The sequence below is a fragment of the Nansenia antarctica genome (genome assembly GCF_963989245.1).
Source record: "Nansenia antarctica genome assembly, chromosome: 12".
NCBI lineage: Eukaryota > Metazoa > Chordata > Actinopteri > Argentiniformes > Microstomatidae > Nansenia > Nansenia antarctica.
In genome coordinates, this window is record NC_137682.1 from 28,266,174 (window position 1) to 28,290,258 (window position 24,085).

The 24,085-nt window shown below is 43.9% G+C and overlaps 2 protein-coding genes across 4 annotated transcripts in view; one reads left to right on the top strand and one right to left on the bottom strand.

The window, feature by feature from the left end:
* Positions 1–24,085, bottom strand: part of LOC308168366 (clathrin heavy chain 1-like) — a 51,906-nt gene that overhangs the window by 7,390 nt on the left and 20,431 nt on the right. The window contains exons 16-32 of one of the 3 annotated variants that reach the window (XM_080542928.1): positions 22,532–22,674; positions 21,007–21,241; positions 20,324–20,446; positions 20,083–20,228; positions 19,475–19,658; positions 18,930–19,122; positions 17,023–17,180; positions 16,734–16,898; positions 15,917–16,024; positions 15,352–15,519; positions 13,548–13,697; positions 13,235–13,366; positions 12,847–12,957; positions 12,475–12,645; positions 11,509–11,730; positions 8,161–8,236; positions 6,615–7,964 (exon numbers count right to left, since the gene is read on the bottom strand). In XM_080542928.1, the coding sequence (XP_080399054.1) occupies positions 7,831–7,964; positions 8,161–8,236; positions 11,509–11,730; positions 12,475–12,645; positions 12,847–12,957; positions 13,235–13,366; positions 13,548–13,697; positions 15,352–15,519; positions 15,917–16,024; positions 16,734–16,898; positions 17,023–17,180; positions 18,930–19,122; positions 19,475–19,658; positions 20,083–20,228; positions 20,324–20,446; positions 21,007–21,241; positions 22,532–22,674 (2,619 nt within the window). In that variant the 3' untranslated portion in view covers positions 6,615–7,830. Of the gene's footprint in view, positions 1–6,614; positions 7,965–8,160; positions 8,237–11,508; positions 11,731–12,474; positions 12,646–12,846; positions 12,958–13,234; positions 13,367–13,547; positions 13,698–15,351; positions 15,520–15,916; positions 16,025–16,733; positions 16,899–17,022; positions 17,181–18,929; positions 19,123–19,474; positions 19,659–20,082; positions 20,229–20,323; positions 20,447–21,006; positions 21,242–22,531; positions 22,675–24,085 lie in introns of those variants that run through there. The other 2 variants (XM_080542930.1, XM_080542929.1) reach the window with 2 other exon arrangements.
* Positions 1,380–5,347, top strand: LOC308168498 (cilia- and flagella-associated protein 45-like; the record flags this gene model as incomplete). The annotated part of the gene is made up of 12 exons (XM_080543098.1): positions 1,380–1,400; positions 1,655–1,774; positions 2,199–2,342; positions 2,520–2,651; positions 3,011–3,181; positions 3,366–3,544; positions 3,659–3,788; positions 3,962–4,108; positions 4,237–4,350; positions 4,592–4,785; positions 4,924–5,148; positions 5,272–5,347. 12 exons carry the CDS (start codon positions 1,380–1,382, stop codon positions 5,345–5,347), a joined length of 1,653 nt encoding a protein of 550 aa, XP_080399224.1.

Consider the following 24,085-nt stretch of genomic DNA (forward strand, 5'->3'; position numbering starts at 1 on the left):
TACAAAAAAAAAGTGAACATACAAATGTAATTAAAAACACAATGAAACACCAGTGTGGTAGCCCCCCGAGCTGCAGCGTCTAAGCGCGCGGCCATCTTGGACTTACTTATATTACTAGCCCAAGCTTCCATAAGAGGGTCAAAGATACCTGCATGCATCTGATCTGGATGAAGTTGCTGTCCTCTATGCACAGTTGATGGAGGGATCAGTGTCTGCAGAGAAGGCTTGCAATGCTGATGTGATACTCAGAATAAAGGAACAACTCAAAAGCAAAAGTGAATACTTAAAATCCTGTAGCAGGACAGCTGCCCTCTGGTTGCAGTACATGGATATGGTGGACATACTTCGCAAGTTTCTGAGAGCTGAACGTACTGGCAATTGGGCACTGCACCTTGAGGCAATATCAGAAATGCTTCCTTTCATGGCAGCATCATTTTTTGGTATTTAGCAGACACCTTATTCCAAAGCGACTTACAATCAATACATTTGACTAAGCAAATGAATCATCAATCCACCAGTGACCAGTCGTAGCAGGAAGAATAATCCAGCTCAGGTTGTTGTTTTTTATTTATATATCTGGAGAAACAGAGAAACAGTACAACGGGGTCAATAGAAGTTTTTAGGGGACACAGTAGAGGGGAAAAGCGGGTGTCTTCAGGAGACGCAGTTCTGGGGTGCAGTAGATGTCTCAGGAGGAGCAGTCTCAGGGTATGACTTCTCAGGGTATGATTCTCTGAAAGATGCATGCCTTGTATAATTGTAACGGCGAAGATTGTATCGTTTTTCAACAACTACCGTTTCAGTGCAGATGAGGCATAGCCTACAGGTTTTGCTTTACTAAATGTTGGCCAGATGAATGCGTACTTGTCAGTCCATTCCTCATTAAAACTGCGGTTTTCCACGTGAATTTTACGCTTCAGGTTGTCTGAGAGTGACATTTTGCATGATTGATAACTGAAAATGATTACAATGTGTAATAACAAAGTGAAGCCAAAATATCTTGATCGCCCCCTGGTGGCTGGCTGCAGTATAGGTGTCAGGAGTCTGTTAACACTGATAATAAGCCATTAATAACATACATTTGGAAAGAAAGTTAAAATATTAAACAATAATATGCTAATTATGCCTAAATAAAATAAATAAATATAAGTCCGGCCCCCTACAGTTATACATGCCATCTGTAGGCTAGTAGTAATATGTCCATAATATTTGTTTTTTGTTTTGTTTTTGTTCTAGGTGGCGTGCCGCGGTAGCAGCGTGAGACACGGTTGAGACGCGCGCCTGACGCTGCTGGGGTTGACGCGTGCGTGCAGCGCAGTAGTTTCCATGGAGACGCAACAACAACAAAACACCTTCGTGCAAACGTCCCACAGCCTACAATGATACAGGCGAAGGAACTGGTACCTGCTTCATACACCGGACTGCTGTTTCATAATACTATCTCGTATTATAATAATGGTGTTCTGTTGATCTTCTGTTCAATGTTTTAATTATTATGTCATGTTGGTTGGCGAGAGAGAACAATTTGAAAGACCATGGTAGCTAACGTTTTGAATCGTGGGACACACTTCTCTGACATTCGTTGCATCATTAGTAGCTAAGTGGAGGTTTGTACATGACTCATGTCCTGTCTCATGTCCTGTCTCGCCTCCAGACACGGAGTGCCTCTGGCTCTTCATCTAAACGAGGCTTGGGCAGCTCCCATCCACGCCGCTATCGCACCCATGCCCTCACCTCCCATGTGGATGAAAGTCTCTTTGGAACCCCAAAACAGGTGAGCCACAGGTCAGGTGGGTCATGGGAGGTTAATAGCAGAGTATGAATGAATGAATGAATGAATGGACTTTATTGTCATTGCTACAGTACAGGTACCAAACAACGAAATTTAGGAGGGGTGGCTCCCCTGGTGTTAGGAAAGGAAAAAAAAAAAAAAACTTTTAGAAAAAGAATAAAATCACAAGAAGGTAAGGAGCTGGTTTACATAAATAAAGGCTATGTACACAATCCACTGTACTATACTGCACAGATAGTCAACTAGGGTTGTCATATTGCACAATAGTATTTTTTCACGTTATTTAAAGTGTCACAGTTTGCAGGCTTGAAATGTACATGTTTGTGCCTCAGCACTACACCTCAAAGTAGGTGAGTATCAGAGAGATATGGTGGAAATTTATGTTGGATTTTTTTTCCCACCCAAGCTGTCAACCTGTGATGTGAAAGACTCTGAGAGAAGGGGCTGCTCATTACCCAGGGTCCAGCCCTGCTCTGCTACAAGTCAGAAGGCTCAGAAACCAGAGACAGTTCGCATTATTACCATGGACCTCATCCGTGACCTGAAGCAAGTATCCAGTTACTAACATGCACTGCAATTATCTGATGAACATTAAGAAAAGCCTATCCTAAAGTATTTGACTTGGCAAAAGCAGCATTGTAGCAGTAAACATGTACAACGACTTTACCAGTGGTCAAATACAAATTCGGAACAAATTTACTGTCATTTTGCCAGGATCTCAAGTAAGGATCCACCTGGTCTGTCCATAATCTTCCGGCCGACTGAGTTTAAGCGTATTGCATTAGCATCTCAAGTTCCAACCAAGGAAGAGAGGGACGCCATGTTGGGAGCCCAGAAGAAGGAAAGGGAAGACGCCATGGTGAGGAATGTTGCTCTGTGAGGGTGTGTGTGTGTGTGTGTGTGTGTGTGTGTGTGTGTGTGTGTGTGTGTGTGTGTGTGTGTGTGTGTGTGTGTGTGTGTGTGTGTGTGTGTGTGTTTGTGTTTGTATCTGTGTATATGTGTGTGTGTGTGTGTGTATCTGTGTATGTTTGTGTGTTCTGTTGCTCTTCTGCGAGCAACCCTTCATACATGACACAGCTGTATGACGAACTATGTCATATATCTGCTTCAACACCTACAACACAGATCTATGATCAGCTCAGCTTACCACAGTCCTGTCCTTAACAATTAGGTGTAGGCCTAAACTGACCTAAGTTTACTATGGTTAACTCTGGCTAGGATGCTGCTGAGGAGAGGAAGGCTAATATCCGTCAGGCCGACCTGTCGCGTCAGAAGAACCAGGGTCTGAGTGAGCTGGAGGCCGAGGCCAAGGACAAGGCTCAGTACCTGTTGGAGAGAGCCAACGCCATGAGGATGGAGCAGGAGGATGAAGTCAAGAAACTCAATGAGGTAGGAAATTAACTGGTCACTCTTTCACTTGTGTGGTTCATACCTCCTTTATAATATATATATATTTTAAATTACTTAACTAACACATTCCTGCAGTATCTTACCTACTCACTGACCATACTCTCCCACCTCTGTGTAAGCGTGTGTGTCCTATTGTCCATGTGGGTACCTTTCTGGTCCTCAGCTGATCCTAGGTGCCCAATGCCACGCAGTGCGTGATGCTCAGATACTGGAGAAGCAGCAGATCCTGACTGAGCTGCAAGAGGAGGAGACGCATCTGGATGCCATGATGGAGCTGGACCGCAGGAGAGCCCTGGAGGCCCAGGACCAGATCGTCGAGCAACGCAAACATCAGAGGATCCAGTGAGGCCTCGTTATGACACACACACACAGACGCGCACACACACACACACCAGACGTCAGTCTGTCTCTACCATACAACACCTCAACTCTTTCCTCTGTTTTGTGAGTGTCCAGGGGAAAGCAGCTGATTGTGAATCAGATGCAGGAGCGTCTGGAGGACCGGATGCTGCAGGATGAGGTGAAGGAGCAGGAGGGGCAGCAGATGCTGGAGAACCTAGAGAGGATGCAGGTGGAGGAGCTGGAGGTATTTTAGTGCAGCACAGCAATTCTATAATCATTCTGGAACAAACTAGTTGAAAACTCAGAGTGGTGTGTATGGACGTAGGCTGCGTGTGGTATATGCACTGTATGTCTGTGTGTGTGTGTGTGTGTGTGTGTGTGTGGCTGACTGATCAATCTGTGGTTGTGTGGGTACAGGCTTTGGAGAGGAAGAAGGAGGAGCAGCGGAGGCTGCAACTGGAGATCCTCCGCATCAATGAGGACAGCTTGCTGGCCAAGGAACACAAGAAGGAAGAGGAGAGACTGGCTAACCTCAGAGCCATGGAGTACACCCGCAAGAAAATGGTGAGAATACAGTACAAAATGTGTGTACTGTGTGGATCAGTGCAGTACCCCCCCCCCCCCTCCAACACACACAAACCAATAGATTAGTCTTTGAGGTGGACAAAGACTCATTTCTGTATGACCTACAGGAGCGGGAGGCTGAGTATGAGGCTGAACAGACACGCATCAAGAGAGAGAAGGAGAAGGAGGTGGCCAGACTGAGAGCCCTGCAGGAGAGAGACAGAGACTTCAAAGCTGAGCAGGTTAGCATCAAGTTCACTTATTTATCCCCTTAACACACACAACCATAACAGCCATCCTGAACTCATTTTCAGCTCAAGACATTTTGCTTGCCCAGTTGCACCAAACCCTTTGTTCTATTAGCCAACACCTATTTCTTTTGTTGTGGCGACCAGGCAAACAAGTTGCTATTCTAGTATGATACCTAATTGGCTGTAGAGGACATGGAGACATTAACAGGGAGTGTTTCTATGTGACTGTCAGGATGAGCTTCGAGCCCGGAGGAACCAGGAGGCTGCAGAGAGGGAGTGGAGGAGAAAAGAGAAAGAGCAGCTCAAAAAGAAAGTAGAGGAGGAGGAGAGATTGAAGGCAGCGCGCTTGGAGCAGGTCACCCACAAAGAGCACCTCCTTTCCATTGAGGCCGGGCGAGAGAGGGCTGAATTTGAGAGGGTGTTGAGGTATGTCCGCAATGTCACACTTTCTTCGGAAGACAAACACTGCCTTTTGAGCTCGTAAGTAAATATTACACACAGTACTAACTATAGTTGTAACTATAGTTCCAAACAGTCTCTTTGCCCTGCTTCCTCTTCCACCAGAGCCCAGCAGGTGTCCATCTCTAAGGAGAAGGACAAGGAGGACAATCACAGGCAGAAGGTCCTTCGCCATGCGGACGGGATACGTCAGCAGGTGAGGGAGCGTGAGCTACAGGCCGTCACACAGCGCAGGGAGGTCTTCAAAGAGGGAGACCGTCTGGACGAAGAGGCCCGCCAGCGTCGCATACGCCTGGATGAGATCAAGGAGAAGAAGCTGAAGGAACTCAAGTTAGTGAATTGCAATAGAAAAGACAGAGCATTTACATTAAGCTTTCTACAGTGTGTAAACTACAGTAAGAGGCCATTTTCGATACGCCGAATCAATTCATGTTTACTCGTTTTTTCTTTCAGGGCTGCTGGACTTCCAGAAAAATACTGCAATGAAGTGGAGAGGAAGGTACATGCCTTACCTACTCTGGAACACTAGCATTATTAATGCAAATCCTAAACTTAAAAAAACAGGTGGGAAAAGTCCTAGATCCTACTTTTTGAAAAGAGAAACTGTCACTCTTTTTAACATTGACTAAAGCTACTAACAGTTGACTAAACAGAAAATCAATTGCACAGGCTGGAAACTAGTATAGCATAATCATTAGATCATTTCTGAATAAAGATGTCTGTATACATTGCACATTATGATTCATGAATGTTTTTGAAAAGTGTAAATGTAACTGTATGAATGTAAATGTAAATGTGTTCACCTGAACGTTCCAACTATTGATAGTACCAGATGACGAATTGTGGCTTAATATCTACTCATAATAAGTTACATTATCAAATCGTTTGTTTGTACAATTGTTGACTGTCCCTCACACTGATCCATTAAAAGTACCCAAGACCAACTGAACACAATTTTATTTAGACTATATTTATCTTTCAGCCAGGTCATAAAGGTCATGATCATAAAGAAAGTTATAATTTAACTAGTTTGATTGATTTGCTAATTAAAAGTAGTCAGTACATAGTACATGACATCAGCACACACAACTGGTGGATTTGTGAGGGGACAGATTTCTCATCTGTTATGATATTCCCTATGATGGTGATCAGAAGGTCATGAGTTAAAATCCCAACTGGACACTGAACACCACCACTAGTGTAGCCTGGGGTAACTTGGGAACGCCACTAGGGCATTTAGCCCTATTTCACTCCAGGGAGACTGTCCCTGTAATCTCTAGTAGTTGAGGATAAAACCATCTGCTAGATGGTTCAAATGTAAATGTAACAAGTATAAGTCAGTATAACCATGTCATGATGATTATATTTTGTTCAATCGTGATTCTGTTATGATCAGTATTATACTCATTTAGGATGTTATGTAGTAATGGTACAAATGAGTCAGCCAGTCACTATGGTGTCAGTTATATCCATCTCCTGGGCCCTGTTGTTCAAAACCTTTAATCTGGATAAGATCGAGCTAGCTGATTTCCCCTATACGGCTCGAAATCAACCAAATAGACCCTATATATATCCTAAATGATCCTGGATAGCAAAACAGAATCAGGATCATTCTGATCCAGATGAAACGTTTTGAACAACTGGGCCCTGGGTTCTATCTGTTGGTAGGTACTTAGGTGCAAGGCCACTTCTTTAAAGTATTCAAGTTGGGCCCGAGGGATTTCCCTGCACTCTAACAGATTAGGACTCTACGCAATTGAAAGCATTGAGAGAATACATCAAGGTAAATACAGGCTTTTATTTCAGACCATTCTTGACAAAGAACTGTATTATGTACTGAGATCTAATTATTCATAATAACCATCTAAATATCTAACCTACAGGAGTGTTACTGACCTGATCAAGTTGACATTGGGAAACCAAACCACTGTCTCCTCATCTCATTTACTATTTGTTCTCAGTGCCAATCACACTAAACCCAACGGGTACGTTTCTCTAAAGCATCACAGCACTAAGACTCTCAAGTCCATTGTGGGCAAATGGTTAACGGTGATTTTAGTGCTAGGAGGCTTTCAGTAAATTCAAGACAGGACAGTGGAGGTCTCCACTTTTTAAATGTATCATTTGGTCTGTCCACACAAACTTATGGTGACCTAGAAACACCACAATACCTGACACAGACCTCAGCACAAGAAGGGTGGTGAGTAAATACACATACAGGTCCCTAGGAGTCAGCCTTGGTCCCCTTGCACATACACAGACTCACACACAAGCACTGTACACGGTACAACAGAAGGTCACCTAGAACACACAGAGCCAACACAGGAGGACTAACATCTACTGGATTGACTAGAGAGCCAATATAGCTGAGGGGGGATTAAAATTCTTATTTAGATCATTAGATCTCACACATACAGTCTGTATGCATTTAAAACTCCATAAAGCTACACGCATGTGCAGAATATACTATCATTACTTAGTGTTGCTATCTATAGCCATTGGGTGGCAATATATGTTCAAATATTATATGTAACCTTTTCCAGAATATACAATAATGAAATGCATTATACAGACAGACAAAAGACAATGTAAGCTGTTCACATGTTCAGTACATCAAAATTAAGAGATTTCTATATTAGTTTCTTCTCACAACAGAGTGCAAATCAGTTGCTTCTCCGCCTATTTCCAAGGTCAGTTACTTCATTCTGAAGTCCACTTAATTACATAACAAAAAACATAAAAAGAAATACATCATTACACACAAAAACCTTCATTCTAGTGATGTAAGTAGTCATAAATATGGAATGTGGAAAACAAAACAAAAACATGTGATCAAATTTATTTTAAAACAATACAAATAAAAAGTCCTTCATTACAGTTTTATAATGGAGAATATAATAAAAAATAATTTAATGAGCGCATGTTTGAATCCCCTGTTGTGAGTAGAAAGACCATGGGAGCTGGTGAGGAACACAAGGAGAAACAGAGGTGACTGGGGGGGGGGGGGTGGGTTCACATGCCATAGCCAAAGCCAGGCTGGGGGTGCTGGCTGTAGCCGGCCGGTGCTGTGTATCCGCCGTAGCCATAGGGTTGCTGGGGGGGCACAGCCACGTTGGTGCCCGAAGTGAGCATGAGTTGGGGCGTGCCTGAAACACAAGCACAGGGGATACACACGTGACCATATGCCCCAAGAAAATAACAGACAGAAAATAACAGAATAACAGACCATGTGGCCCAAGAAAATAACAGATCCAATAAACATAGCATACAGCTCCTACCATAAACAATAAACATAGCATACAGCTCCTACCATAAACAATAAACATAGCGTACAGCTCCTACCACAAACGATGGGCTGAGACTCTGTGGCCTGTTCCTCCTGTTTCCTCAGGGACTCGGAGGCATCAAGCTTGTCCACCTGTAAGAGGCAGAGAGGTGAGCATGTAGGACTCTGACACAGCCAGCAGGGGGAGCTCTGATGAGCAAGGCTGAGTCGCCATTATAACTGACCTCTGGGTTATTTCACTGGCTGACGGATGGGACCATTCCTGATAGGCAGAGATGAATAAATCAAGATTAAAATAGGCTGGCCGAGACGGGCCTTGCTACTAGGTGGGAGGGCTTTCTAGGCAGGAGCTACGACTATAGTAGGTGCTATTGGCTATACTACAGTACAGTACCAAGCTTGAATGACCATGACAGTCCAAGTGTAGGGAGTGTGACTTTGGATTAGACTAAGCAGACATAGAAACACAGCGTACAACAATGGTCCCACCATCCAGCCACCAGATGTATCTTTTTTTCAGGTGTTTGAACTGTATGTAGAGAACCAAACCCATTTAAACATGAACATGCTTCAGCTTTAGTCAATTAAATATGATTTAATATAATAATATTACAATAGATTAAAAAACATATCACAATACTACAGCTTCAGAAACGTACCCTATCATAAACTATTACAGAAATACACAATCAACTAGAAACTACAATCAAGAGAACAGGCTACAGGGATAAATTGATCATATTTACAATTATACAATTATAAACAACCATCTGCAAATAATATAATAATAATAATAATTTTATTATTTTGTCCTCTTGGTTAGTGAAGCAAGTCTGAGCATGATTTATAAAAGATCAAATTCACAGCATCAAGCAAGCAGAAAGAAACTCACCAGAAAAAAATTATTCAGAAATATTTGTCATGTAAAAGTAAATTTCTCTAAATCACAATACAGGGTTCAGTTCTCTACATACTTGCCGTCTACAACTACAGTAAGTTTGGTTAAGTAGGCTGTTTCAAGATCGATCAACAGACTGTAGTTCCATAGAAGGGAAAAGAAACATGCTGAAGCAGCAGTTTGGTTATTTCTCTGTTAAAAGTGCATGAGAGAGAGGCACAGAGCCACAGTGGAGAGAGTGAGAGGGTGGAGGGATGGTTTGTACGTCCAGAAGCAGGCACAGCCAACAACTATGTCTCCTAGTCTGTCCAAAGTGCTGCTAGTTCTATGGAAAGGATAAATGCATGCTTGACCTGGACAACATGGTCAATTCACACTATAGGTTTGTTGCAGGTTGCATCTCTCTCTCTCTCTCTTTCTGTCTCTCTCTCTCACACACACACACACACACACACACACACACACACACACATTCTAGTATAGCTAAAATAGCAACTTCAGTACAAAGAATGATAAAATGGAAAGAAAAAAAATATAACCACCAAAACCCCCCAAATAATGCATACCGGAAATGTAATGGGAATTAATTTACACCCAAATCTTGGGATATATCACATTAAGCGTTAATTGACTAATACATACTAGACATAGCCAATACATAGCCACAATAGATACAAATAAATAAAGAACAAACTCTGAAAGAATGGTCACGTCATCAATTATTCTAACTTCAATTTCTGGCTTCAGACTTTGCAGCAGCCTAGAGCTGGTCTACAGTCCAAATGCTGTATGAATCTTTATTGATTCATTCATTCATTATAATCTCATCCAGTTTGAGAAAGACAAAGCTATTACTATTTGCGAGTAGGTAGTATAGTAACATATCATTACGCTAGCCAATGCCTCAATCATATCACATCAGGCTAGGCTCAACATGGTGGAAAGAGTCCATTTAGAGTTACAGTAAGCTCTCCAATTCCCAGTCCCCACCTACATTACACATTAAATAGGAAGTCATATTGTTCATGTGTTATGTAGGGAAGCAGCTGACTGCAGCTCAGTGAAATCACAGTTTGGCATTAGTATGTACAGGTATATTGGAGAGAGGACTGGCTAGCTACAGTAAGTCAGTTATCCAGCGCAGATATCTCCATTCATACTCAGACAATTACTGAGCTTGCTGGTTTATGTGGATCTGGTGTTATGCGTGACATTTGTCCCTTTGTTTGAGTTGTTGGAATGAATGAGTTTCTGATCAGAACCTTCCACTGGTCACTGACTTCAACCATGAACACAGAGCTGGAACAAACAGCCGTCACAACTACCAGCAGGCTCAGTGGCTCTTCAGACACAGGATAGGCCAGCCCCACTATAGAACATTCTGGGTGGGTATTCTAGTCAAGGTGTGGCATGTGGACTCAGAAGCAGCAAAGTGACATGGGGAGGGGGACAGACTCATGCAATTTCATCTAGGTTCACTCCTCCAAACTACAGGCTACAAGGGGGGCAAAAATAATGATTTGAAATGGATTCGTCTTTCACCTTTTCCTTAATCGCATCAACCTGAAAGGGAATTCAGAGAGGCAACTTGAGGAGAAAAACAAACTGAATTCTCTAACAGAAAGAGAGCAAGAAATATGGAATCATCAAGTTAACAGAAAACAGGGAGAGAAAATCACAGTGAGAGATGTAGATAAGCCATTTTTTGATACAAATGCTCATTTTAAATGCTATTTAAGTATTAGTGGTCATTTAAGTCAGTCAGCAGATGATGTATAAAAATAGATGTTAATATTAAGTGTTTCTAAAACAATTGTACATACATTGCACAATATGTACCTAAAATATTGTCAGGTTTAAGTCAGTTTTACAATTTCATGTTAACATACGATTCAATCACAACATTTCAATGACGTTCCACGTTTGTCTCTGGTACCAGTATATCATTCCATGATGTTTAATCACTTGACATCTCAGGCATGGAAGAACTGGTATTTTCTGCCATGTGACAAACATGTGTGCTATGAGGAATAACTTAACAGTGGGAATCTTTGTGAAAACATTTGTATGGAAAAGTAGCAGAGATGGAAAAACACAAATCAAAAGAAAAACATGATTAAGATGATTGACAGGAACAAAGAAGGATAAGAATGAGATCATATGGAGGAAGTAGAAACTGAGTTGCAGGCTTCAATTTAAACAGTAAAACAAAAACAAAAAAGATATGCTGTCCCGATATACTGCATGCACACTGTGTGATCTGCTGGAGTTTGGCTGTAACATGGCCTGCTGCTCTTAGGTCAAATGGCCTGCTCTTAGGTCAAATGCCTGACAACTACATACAACCTATTCAACAGTATGCCACTGTGTACTCCCTTTGAGTTTCCCCCTTTCCAAAGAAATCCAGCAGGCAATTCCGAGTCACTACAAACCTAAGAAACCTGCTTGACTAGCTGCATGAAAGGCCGTAGATTGTGAACGACCGTCCCTGTCCTTGCCGACCCACCTTGGAGAGGTACTCCCTCATGACCTGGATGAAGTAGGGCATGGAGAAGTCCATGATGTTGTGCCTCCAGGCCGTCTCCAGGACCACGTCTGGCCGCAGCAGGTCGTAGCAGGTGAAGAGGCAGGCGGCGAAGCACTCCTTCTTGTCCTCCTCCAGGAACCACGCCAGCAGCTCCTCCGCCAGCTCCGTGTCCTTGGATTCGGAGGCGTACTGCATGGCATCCTGGAGAGACACAGACGCACCGGTATCACACCTGAGAAGAGGTCACGATGGTACGGTTGCAACAATGACACGCATTAAAAGCAAGCAATAGTAGCTTACCAAACCAACTACTGCCAAATTAATTTGTGCCACTATCCAAGACGGCAATGTCCAATGTCGAGGAACTGAAACCAATCGTTTTACTGTCTGTCTTAAGCCCTATTCGCACAAGACTAGTATTACCTGGGGACCTCATGTGATTTAGAAATGACCCCCACCCCTCACGTCTGTCTGCACGGGATAAGCGAAGTCTGTATTTTACTCGAATTTACTGATATTATCCCCCGGATATGATGTCAAGGCTCTGTGTAACATAGATATGCGAGATTTCGCTCTGGATTTGAGCTTGAATGGGCCCCACGCTGTGTAGAGAGATTAGCCTCCTGAATCTGAACATGGCAGATTCACACAGGATAAAGGTCACAGACGTCCTCCGCAATTATTACAAATTACTAGAGGTCCCAAGATAATACTAGTCCCGTGGGAATAGGGCTATATATACTTGTATAATGGGATGTAACAATAAACTTGAAACTAAACTAAATATGGTCAAAGCTTTTCCATGGCTCAGTTGGTTGGAGCAAGGTCTGGGATAAAGTTGTGGGTTCCCATCTGAGCCTACTATTGTGTTCATTAATTCACTTTGGATTAAAGTGTAATTCATGGCCACTGATCAATAGGCATAAACTAGTGTTTCACTGGAACCTTGTAGAGTTTGTCCTTCTTGCAGAGCTCGACACTTTGCTTCCAGCGGTTGTTGCCTTTGAACAGGTAGGCAGCGATTCTCCTGAACTCTATCAGCTCGTGCTTCTCCAGACCCTGGGCCAAGGAGATGTTGTCAAAGTTGTCGTAGGCGTCGATGGAGGAGCGTACAGCCTGGATAGTACAGATGAATTGCACAGAGGGGTTGGCGAGATGGAAAGAAACTTATTTACGCAACAGTCAAGAGTTCATAAAATAAATAATTATCAAGGAACTTTCCCCTTTTAACAATGTTAATACTCTTACTCCAGTGTCTCCACGGATGATTCTATCGATACAAACATCCAAAAAATCTTAGATTGTAGATCTTCGTACCGCATAGTCTTCCTCTGTGATGAAGAGGTTGTTAAGTGCTTCGTTGACTGACTTGTTGTTGTGGTTCTGTACTGACCGCAGGTAGGGTTTGACCAGGGAGAGCTGCTTGACCTGGGGACAGGGACAGAGACGCAAGGGCCGTTCAAAACAATTGGTCGGGTAAATAACTCTGAACCTGAACAAACATCAATCACCATTCAGCTAACAGAAAATACCATAGAGCACATGTATGTAAAGCACATGTATGTAAAGCACATGTATGTAAAGCACATGTATGTAAATCACATGTATGTAAATCACATGAATGTAAATCACATGTATGTAAATCACATGTATGTAAATCACTGGAAGAAAATAGGGGGACAAAGGCGCGTCAGGACCCCAGTACCTTGCTGAAGAAGTTGACGGCTCGTGTGTGGTCGAGTCGTGGCGACAGCACTATGAGCAGGTCGTTCAGTAACAAAGGTTTGAACTCCAGGTAGTACTGGACGGCTTTGTAGTACAGCTCCACGTTGGCCACCTAGAATGACACATCATCATACATTCACGAGTCAGACCTGTATTCAATGACACTTGTCTAATACAAAACGAATTGAATACTGACAAGTGTCATACCGCACCATTTGAATCACCCGTAGGAAAAGATTTAAGAGCTGGAAAAACACCATCGATTGATCTGCCTGCACATTTTGCGGCGTTACCTTGGTGACAATGTCTTTGAACTGGCCTTCCTTCCAGGCGTCTGCTGGGTGGCTCATCATGGTGATGATAGCGTTGTCGTACTCCTCGTACTTGTCATACAGAAAGACCAGCTCCCCCCACAGATGGGCCTGCTCTGCAGCCCTGAGAACCTACAGCAGATGAACACATGGTATATCAGCAGCACAGATGAACACATGGTATATCCACACAGCAGCATAGATAAACACATGGTATATCAGCAGCACAAATGAACACATGGTATATCAGCAGCACAGATAAACACATGGTATATCCACACAGCAGCACAGATAAACACATGGTATATCAGCAGCACAGATGAACACATGGTATATCCACACAGCAGCACAGATAAACACATGGTATATCCACACAGTAGCACAGATAAACACATGGTATATCCACACAGCAGCACAGATAAACACATGGTATATCCACACAGCAGCACAGATAAACACATGGTATATCAGCAGCACAGATGAACACATGGTATATCCACACAGCAGCATAGATAAACACATGGTATATCAGCAGCACAGATGAACACATGGTATATCCACACAGCAGCATAGATAAACACATGGTATATCAGCAGCACAGATGAACACATGGTATATCCACACAGCAGCACAGATAAACACATGGTATATCCACACAGCAGCACAGAGACAACTGCCATATCGTTAGCCACGTAGCATAATTGCCTAAAGCCGGGGACACACATAAAGATAATCTGGCCGATTTTTCCCCCCTTCCGACCAAGGACAGCAAACGCCCGATTATCGGATGGCTCTAAAGATTATCCTACAAGATTATCCTGTGGTGTGAGGTGTGTTAAGAGTCAATTTCTCCCGACAATCTGCTCAGAAAATGGTCGGGGCCGACAATCGTAAATGTTAAACGTCTTCAATATTTACGACCAAAAATCCTTAAGTGTGGGGGCAACTCCCGACTCCCGACAACTCCCGACTAGGGGTGCCAGATGGGCTCAGTTTTTTTGGGTGGAATTAGCCGTTTTAGACTGTGGTTAGGGTGGAAAGTGTCAATCCCATCTGGCAACCCTGCTCGCGAGTCCGATTGTGACGTGGATGGAATGTAGCCAATCAAGAAGCGAGCTGACTTCTTCTTTTCGTTCTTCAGCACTTTATTTGCCCTGTCGCACATGGCTGCCTCGTACAGGTCAGTCAGGGTACTACATTAGATCACGTTTGATCACGCGAGGTTTCTGGCTTGGGGAACGAGACTCTAGATTGTCGTAACGATAATCTTTATGTCTGTGGGGTGCTGAAATGGGAATATCGGCGCACACCACACACAATACGATCAAGGCTGTTCAATCCAAGATTTTTTATCTTCATGTGTGGGGTCTGTCTCAGAAAAAAAATCTGTTAAGATTTTGAAAATCCTTATGTGTGTACCGGGCTTTAGTCATGCTTCACTTGTGGTCAGCCGAGCCATCTTTGTATGTAGTGTCAAAAATGCCAATGTCAAAGAGATGACTTGGGCAGAGAGTGATTTTTGGAATGTAACAAGCATTCTGATAGGCTGATGGCATAGGCAATAAATGCACAGTGAATCGGCAGTGTTAGGAGAGTAAGAGTTAGGCAGATATCTCAATCTGGCCGAAATATGATGTAGGCAATTATGCTATAAGGCTAACGATATCATACATTCAAAACATTGCTGTCGATCAAACAGCATATACATAAGATCAGAACATATATCGATTTAGAGTGAAAATATGCAGACTGATGTACAGGTACAGGTTTCTTGGAAGCCTCTTACTTTAGGAATGTTGACTCTGGACCAGAAGAGCTCCAGGTGCTCCCTCATCTTCTGGGGTTTGAATTTGGAGTAGAGGATGGCCAGCTCGGTGAACATGCCCATGTGAGCCCGCTCCAGCCCCAGGGCCGCCTCCAGCATGGTGATCAGCTCCTCAAAGTAGGCACGATCCTGTGGACGGACGGACGGATGCACACACACACACACACACACACACACACACACACACACACACACACACACACACACACACACACACACACACACACACAGAGACATTTCTCTAAATGAATATGGGCAGTAGCACAGGTACTGTGTACTGTATCTGATCTTGGTGGTAGATGAAGTGTATGTCTGTCACTGTGTAGATGAAGTGTATGTCTGTCACTGTGTAGATGAAGTGTATGTCTGTCACTGTGTAGATGAAGTGTATGTCTGTCACTGTGTAGATGAAGTGTATGTCTGTCACTGTGTAGATGAAGTGTATGTCTGTCACTGTGTAGATGAAGTGTATGTCTGTCACTGTGACTGTGTTGGCATAATGGCTCAGTGGCATTTGCACCCTTGCCTGATAGTAGTTGATGAGCTCCTCCAGTTCGTCAGCGTGGACCACAATGTGCAGACCACACATCTGGGCCAGGCGGAACTCGTTCCCGTCCACACAAGCGAAGCACACCTGGGAAAAAAAAAAGACTTTTATTCATTAAAACACAAAAAACATTGAATCGAGAACGATTCATGTCTGAAAAGTAAATCAATTGCTACCGTGGAGATAGTTATAGTCAAGTCAAGTCAAGTCAACTTTATTTGTATAGCACCTTACGTACAGCAATGCTGAGCCAAAGTGCTTCACAGTAAAAATAGATAAAATGCAGGAAACAAGCAAGCACAATGCACACAACATAATGCAACACAAAACATGGCAAAATCAAAAGAGAAGACAAAAGGACCAAAACAATAAAACAATAAGACAATAAGACAATAAGAGCCAGGGACCTACAACAAAAACCGCAAGATAATAAAAGCCAGGGACCAATAGCTAGGTGGGGGGGAAGGCTAGGGAAAACAGGTATGTTTTAAGGAGAGATTTAAACATCTCCAGGGTCTGAGCGGCCCGTACGTGGAGGGGGAGGCTGTTCCAGAGTTTAGGTGCAGCAGCCGAAAAAGCTCTGTTCCCCCTGGTGTTCAGCCTGGTTCTGGGCACCACCAGCAGCAGCTGGTCTGCTGATCTGAGGGATCTGGAAGGGGTGTGGCGGTGCAAGAGCTCAGAGAGGTAAAGGGGGGCCAGTCCATTTAGTGCTTTAAAAACGGTCAGGGATCATTTAAAATCAATGCGGTAACGCATATAGATAGACTATAGTTGCGTTATATTGTGAATATCTGACCTCCTTCCAGGTCCTGGTGCTGTTGGCCTTGCGGGCCCCGTCCACAGCAGCCTGGTACTCCCCCAGGTGGACCAGAGTAGACGCCAGACGCCCGAAGTTGGACACGTTGTTGTAGAGCAGCTTGGCTGCGTCGTACATCTTCTCGTCGTAGCATCTGTCCCCGACCTGGAGGGAAGTGAAACACGACAGTGATGCAGCAGATGGACAGGCTGACCCGTGCTGCGTCCGTCTGTGTGAGAGTGTGAGAGAGAGATGAGTGGTGTTTGTTGGGAGGGTTTGGACTTGTTACTTGTTGGATGTGGGCGTTGTTGGGCCCGTTGATGAACTCCTCCAGCTCGGCCAGACGGTTGGTCTTGGCCAGGGCGAAGATCAGCTCCGTCTCTACGTACGACTCCCGAGACTTCTTGCGAGCCATCTGCAAGAACTTGACCAGGTCCTCCCAGTTACCTGGAGTTAGTTGGGGAGGATTTTTTAGCTCTCAGTAGGAGTATGCATAGCTCAACCTCCAACATATACATATTCTTAACACTAGAACAGCCAGGCCTTTTCTACCTACTAAAAGAGCTCAAGCTGCTATTTACACACAACGACCATTAGTTGGCCGCTTGTAAATTGGCCTGCTTCCTACACAGAAAAACTAGTTTGATATTAGCTTATTCTGATTTTGAAAATGTAAGGGTACTGGGTGGTAGAACGCACATATCTAGGAAAAGCCATGAAAGGAGGGTCCTGAAATTTGATCGGGTGCAAAGATCTAACACTTTTCTTTACTCACAGAGGTCAAATGACCCCTCATGGCTGTTCAGTGTTAAATGTATTACCTTATTTACATGTATGCCCATTACACTTACTGCCTATTGTGTTATTGTATTTTTATTATGTCCTGATATTTGCACTGTTGAGAAGAAGCATGCAAAGTAAGCATTTCATTGGACAATTTACATCCTGTATCTTGGGCATATGATTAATAAACGTTGACTTTATTTGATACAGCTCAACATCCAAATAACAAGCCTAGAGTAAAACCCTACATGAATGGACCTATCGCTAAGCCACGCCCCCAAAATAGAAATTGTCCAATCATATGACAGCAAAAGTCACGACTAGGGCTGCAACTAACGATTATTTTGGTAGTCGACTAATCTGCCGATTATTTTTTCGGTTAGTCGCGATTAGTCGTGTGGCTTTTCGCAGCGCGTAAATGGCGACGCAGAAGCATAAATCCGGCTTAACTAGCTATCTAACCTAACGTTACGCCAAGCTACAGCTGCTCACAGAGCTAGTTGATTGGCTAGCTAGCATTGCTGGCTAGACTACAGACAGCTCACGTTAGTAGGCTACGCTTGGCGCTGTTTATCTTACAGACAGCTCGCTGGTGGACTCAACATAATTGAAATAGCATTCACTTATCAAGCATCATTCATGATCATCCACCATGACTACCTGGTATTTTAATAGCGACCACCCCTCACTTCATTTCATCTCGCGTTCTCCTGGCTTCAACATGGAAAACCCCTGCTACGTAACGTTACATACAAGCGCCTCTGTCTGTCACACGCGTGCCACAGGGCAAATAAATTAATAGCACAAACGCTCATAGCATGTACAGCCCTGTCCATGAGACGTTGTTTTCCTACATGTAACAGTAAAGCTAACATAAACATTACGACCCTAACAATATAACGTTAGCCAGTTGGCTAACAACGTTAGCTAAAACTTACCCAGCTGATTCTTGCATGGCTCCCGTAAAAAAGGAAAAAAAATAATCCTGTTTTTTAAATTTTTTATTTTATACGATTAGTCGACAATCAAATTCCACGCCGACGAATTTTTTTAGTCGACGTCGTCGATTATGTCGACTAATCGTTGCAGCCCTAGTCACGACAGGCAGAAAACTCGGACAAACAACTCGGTGATATCTGATGGTGAAAAGCATCTAGACAAAACATTCTTGTCATCTTAAAAAAAAAAAAAATCTATTACTTGCTGTGGTAAATCAGAAATCAGAAATTTGCCAACTCCCGCCATTGTAAGTCATTGAATGTCATTCAGTCACGGTCGGTCAGTCAGTCACTGTCAGTGAAGCGTTGTTTGTTTGTCCCGGGTTTTCAAAGGGCTCGTGGCTTAGCGATAAGGTCCATTGGACGGGTCGGGGGGAATGTGTAGAGAAGATGACTGTGGCGTTGTCTCTCTTACTGCTTTGGGCTGCAGCCTGGCCCACCTCCATGTAGGCGGAGGGGTCGTCAGCTTTGATGTAGGAGTCGATGGCCTCCTTCACCAGGCCCTTCTGCAGCTGGGCCTTGGCCAGCTGACTCCACACAGGAGGCTCGTTACAGCGCTCCGCAAACTCATAGGCCCGGTCCAGGTTCCCAATGTGCTCGATCAGGACCTGCACACAACCAACAAGAGCTTTATCACATTCACATTCTTAACCTGTGTTTCTGTGTCATGTCAGCTTGTCCGCTGTTGTCTATGCTGAACGCTATATGTCTGTACTGTGTTTCTGTGTTGTCTATATGCCTTTTTTATAAGTGGCAAGGGACTATGGATGAAAATTTGCCTTCAGGCTAAAACTGGCGTATTTCCATTTTTTATGTTCATCACATTAATATGCATTGTCCCTTTACAAATAAAATAAACATAAACATAAACCAAATGAGGCAAAGAGGGACACAAAAAGTAGCGACCTGATGAGATGATTAAAAGGGTGTGTAGGGGAGGCCCGCCACCACTCCACTGACCTGCACAGCAGAGGTGTTGACGTCAAACTTCTTGAAGATGGCGAAGGCCTCCTCAAACAGTTCATTGCTGATGGCGATGTTGGCGATGTCAGGGGCGTCATAGTTGTCCAGGCGGTTGATGTATTCCATCACACGTGTACGGTCCGCCTTGATGGCCGTCAGGATAAGCAGGTTTTGCAGGTTTCTGAAAACAACATGGGACCATTCTCATCATTGGTACACTGAAATAACAAAAGATTCAAACCACCCCTTGAAATGAACAAGAGTTAATACTATTTGGTCTGATACAACTACTAGAGAACATTTGGTAAGATGAACGAATAATACATCTTCCCTATTCGGTTGTTAAGTCGTGACGTGTTTCCGGGTCCAACGTTGGCTGAGGCACTCTCTTCGAAATGCCTCAGTAATAATAATAATTCATTATATTTGTATAGCGCTTTTCCGAGGCTGACAATATGGGAAAAACGGGAAAGTGCTGTGTCCCTTGTTGTATGAATAGATCCGAGTCTAAAAAACGATTGAACTGTCATTCTACCGCTTTAGTACACAGGTACAGGGAATTTTTTATTTGGACCTGCAAATTTCTAAACATCACGCAGACTTACCTGTGTTCACTGAAAACAGAGTTGTCCAGGACGATCTTCTCCAGCAGCTCGATGAGTTCGTTGGGCAGGTCGGCAGTCATGAAGGCCTTGACTGTAACTGACACCTCCTCTGGGTCCTGAGTCTCAGACAGGGCTGTCTGCACCACCTGCACCACCCCGCCAGACACACAACACTTCAGTTAGAAGTAGAACATGGTTGGAACCAGTTAGCTTCATTAAGAGGAGTGGGCATCTCCAGTACCTGGTCAATGAGGGGTCTTCTGTAGGGGTTACTCTCCAGCAGCACACTGGCCCACAGCTCAGGGTCCTTACGACGAACCAGGTAGCGAGACAGGCTCTTGAACAGGGAGTTCTCATTGCACACCTACACAAGAAACACAAAAGGCAAACAAACAAGCAGAGATTGAGACCCATCTCTTCAGGTTACACCTTAACTACTCCTCCTGAGACATTACCACCCACCAGCACTAAGTCTCCTGAGACACCTGATGCTCCCCTATACTACACCTCCTAAGACTCTACTGCCCCCCTGGGACTGTCTCTTCAGTGTCCCCCTTGTACTGTCTCTCCAGTGTCTATAAAAAATTGGGGGCCCTGGCCTGTGCTAGATTACGCCTCCTGCTAGAACTGGTGGATTGATGATTCACTTCCTTAGTCAAATGTATTGATTGTAAGTCGCTTTGGAATAAGGCGTCTGCTAAATGCCAAAAATGTAAATGTAAAATGTAGATTCATTCCTATTTCAGTCTATTAGTCAATTTAGAGCATTTAGCTGTACCGATGCATTAAAGTTTCTGCTTTTGGATATCATGAAACTACTGAATAATATAGATGGGTCGTTAGCCTACTGTGTAGTGTACAATACATGACTGGCCTGCTTGGAGCTCTTCTCCAGCTGAATGTAGGCAGCTATTCCCCACTTACATGGATGAGCTCCTGGTCACACTGTCCTCTCTCGTAGGCCACGCAGGCCAGGTGGGGGTCCCTCTTCTCACAGTACTTGCCCACCACACAGCTGTCGTAGAAGGGATTCTCACGCAGGAAACGCTCAGGGTTGTTGTTGCTGTCGATGTAGATCTTGGCCAGGGCATTGTGGGTAGCAGGCTCCTCACAGCCCTCGTGGATACGGGCCTCCAGCCATGGCAGGAGCAGCTTCAATCTGGGGAACGCACGCACGCGCGCACGCACACACACACACACACACACACACACACACACACACACACACACACACACACACACACACACACACACACACACACACACACACACACACACACACACACACACACACACACACACACACACACACACACACACACACACACACACACACACACACACACACACACACACACACACACACACACACACACACACACACACACACACACACACACACACACACACACACACACACACACACACACACACACACACACACACACACACACACACACACACACACACACACACACACACACACACACACACACACACACACACACACACACACACACACACACACACACACACACACACACACACACACACACACACACACACACACACACACACACACACACACACACACACACACACACACACACACACACACACACACACACACACACACACACACACACACACACACACACACACACACACACACACACACACACACACACACACACACACACACACACACACACACACACACACACACACACACACACACACACACACACACACACACACACACACACACACACAGTCAGTCAGTCTTATATACACCAGGTACAGGTACAGTTTATGTCAGACAACACAGAGTTTGCTGCTGTCCCATCAGCCTCGTCTCACACAAGTTTGATCTCTGTTGTTTTTCATTTTCATGCCAGAGCTATTTACCAAAGCTAGCGAGCTAGAATGTATGCCAAATTGTTTTACAACTTTGAAAAAAATAATCTAAATGGAATGTGTCAGTAATATAAACAAATAATAAAATTTAAAAATACAATTAAAAAACAGCCCATCCACTTCAGACTGCTCAATCCCAGGTAAACAAGCTCTGTGTGACAGATCCTGAGTGTCTCCTGAGGAACAACCTGCTCATGGACTGTACTACAACCACCATATTCATTAAGGTTGGAACACCAACCCTGTCTATGCTCTGTGCAAAGAGAAAACTTTTTTAAAAAGTGACTAATAGATATAATAGCTACTAAACAGCTATATTATCGATATTTTTCCTGGAATTGTGAAAGAGGACATCAAGCTTTTTCAAGGATGAATGAGTAATGAGGATTTAAGAGTTTTAAAATGGGAGGTTTTCACATACTTCTACATTTCATTGGACCACAACAGCAATACTGCATCCTTATTTCCCTTTCAGGTGAACAACACAATGAACTAATCAGCTGCTGAACATCTCTGCCCCCATGGTCCTCACCTGTTCCTCTTCTCCACCTCCGCCACCAGCTCGTCAGTGGAGAACTGGCCCCTCACCACCAGGATCAGGTTCTTTATCACATCCTCAGCACAGTCCACATCCAGCAGCCCTCCTATGACCACTGGCAGACGACTGGGGTTCACCTATGGCGCACACACACACACACAGACACACACACACACACACGTTGAGAAGAAGAGAACGCACACCACGGACAATGGAGGCGAGGTGCTGGCATTGGAGCAAATTCCAATTGAAAGAAATAGAAGCCGCACACTCAGGTTCCAGATGCACACACAACCACAACCACACACAATCTGCATTTTCTTATAATAACCCTCATGCTATGGGCTATAACAATGACTCATTCTAGTCTCTCAGTCTAAAAATGTTTTCTAAAAATGTGTGGTTGTTTTATTTGTTCCATGGTTGTGATTGCAGTGTTTCCTCTACATGCATTGATTCGTGGCGGCCCGCCACAAATACATTTTCTAGGCCGCTTTCAGACCTACATTTCGTTCCGATTTAGGGTGTAGTAAGTTACAATATGGTACAATGTTGCAATTAACCTCGTCGGCAACGCGCTTGCAAAACAGTTTTGTGATTGGTCCGAATTTAGCGGGACATTTGGATTTCTGGAAATCCCTTCCCTCTCTCTTCGCCCATCGCCTGTCCCTTTAATCCCCGTATCCTAATTGAAAATGCAACATCATCAGCGACGACTGTGGGTTATTGCATTTACTGCTGTTCTCTGGTTCATGTTCTTATACCAGTGCTCACTATAGAGTATTTTAAATGAACATTCGTAATGTAGTCTCTGATGTTCATGGTCAACTAAATCAGCCTATTTTGTGAAACAAATAATGTTCCCGAGCAGCCTCGCACCTAACGCTAGCTTCCAACTATTCATAGCATAAACGTTGGTAAATGTCACAAACGACACAGTATTGGCAGGGGAAAAGAAGGAGAGTCTAATTTTTATTGACAACGGATTTACATGCTGGAAAAACATGCAGCTAAAATTCAGGGAACATTTGGACAATAAGAGACACAACGGAGCTGTGGTCGCATGGTCTAATTACAGGGCAATATGGGCGGGGCAAAAATAATCTATTGCCTCTAAAATCATCACGAACAGAACGGCGGAGGTACGGGAAAACAGGGCTCATGTCGGTGTAAGAGTTGGTTTTCTTTAACTCAGCTGATGCATTACCCTGCTGTTGGTTGTTTACCGAATGCTCCATCTGACTGTCACACTGTGATTTTACTTGTGTAAACAGTTAATGAGTAACGTTAGCTCGTTTTGTGCGTGTACTCTCATGTAGGCCTAATTCGTATTGATGAGCTGATGATCTTTCATTGTGTGTGTGTGTGTGTGTGTATGTGACTGTCAGTCCCAAGTTTATATTCTACGGATGTTGTTCAGTGCTGTATGCGCGTTCCCGGTTCCCTGTGTACTCTACTCTTATGTACTTCATATTCGATGAGCTGATTAACTCTCGTGTACTTCATATTCGATGAGCTGATGATCTTTCTGTGTGTGTGTGTGTGTGA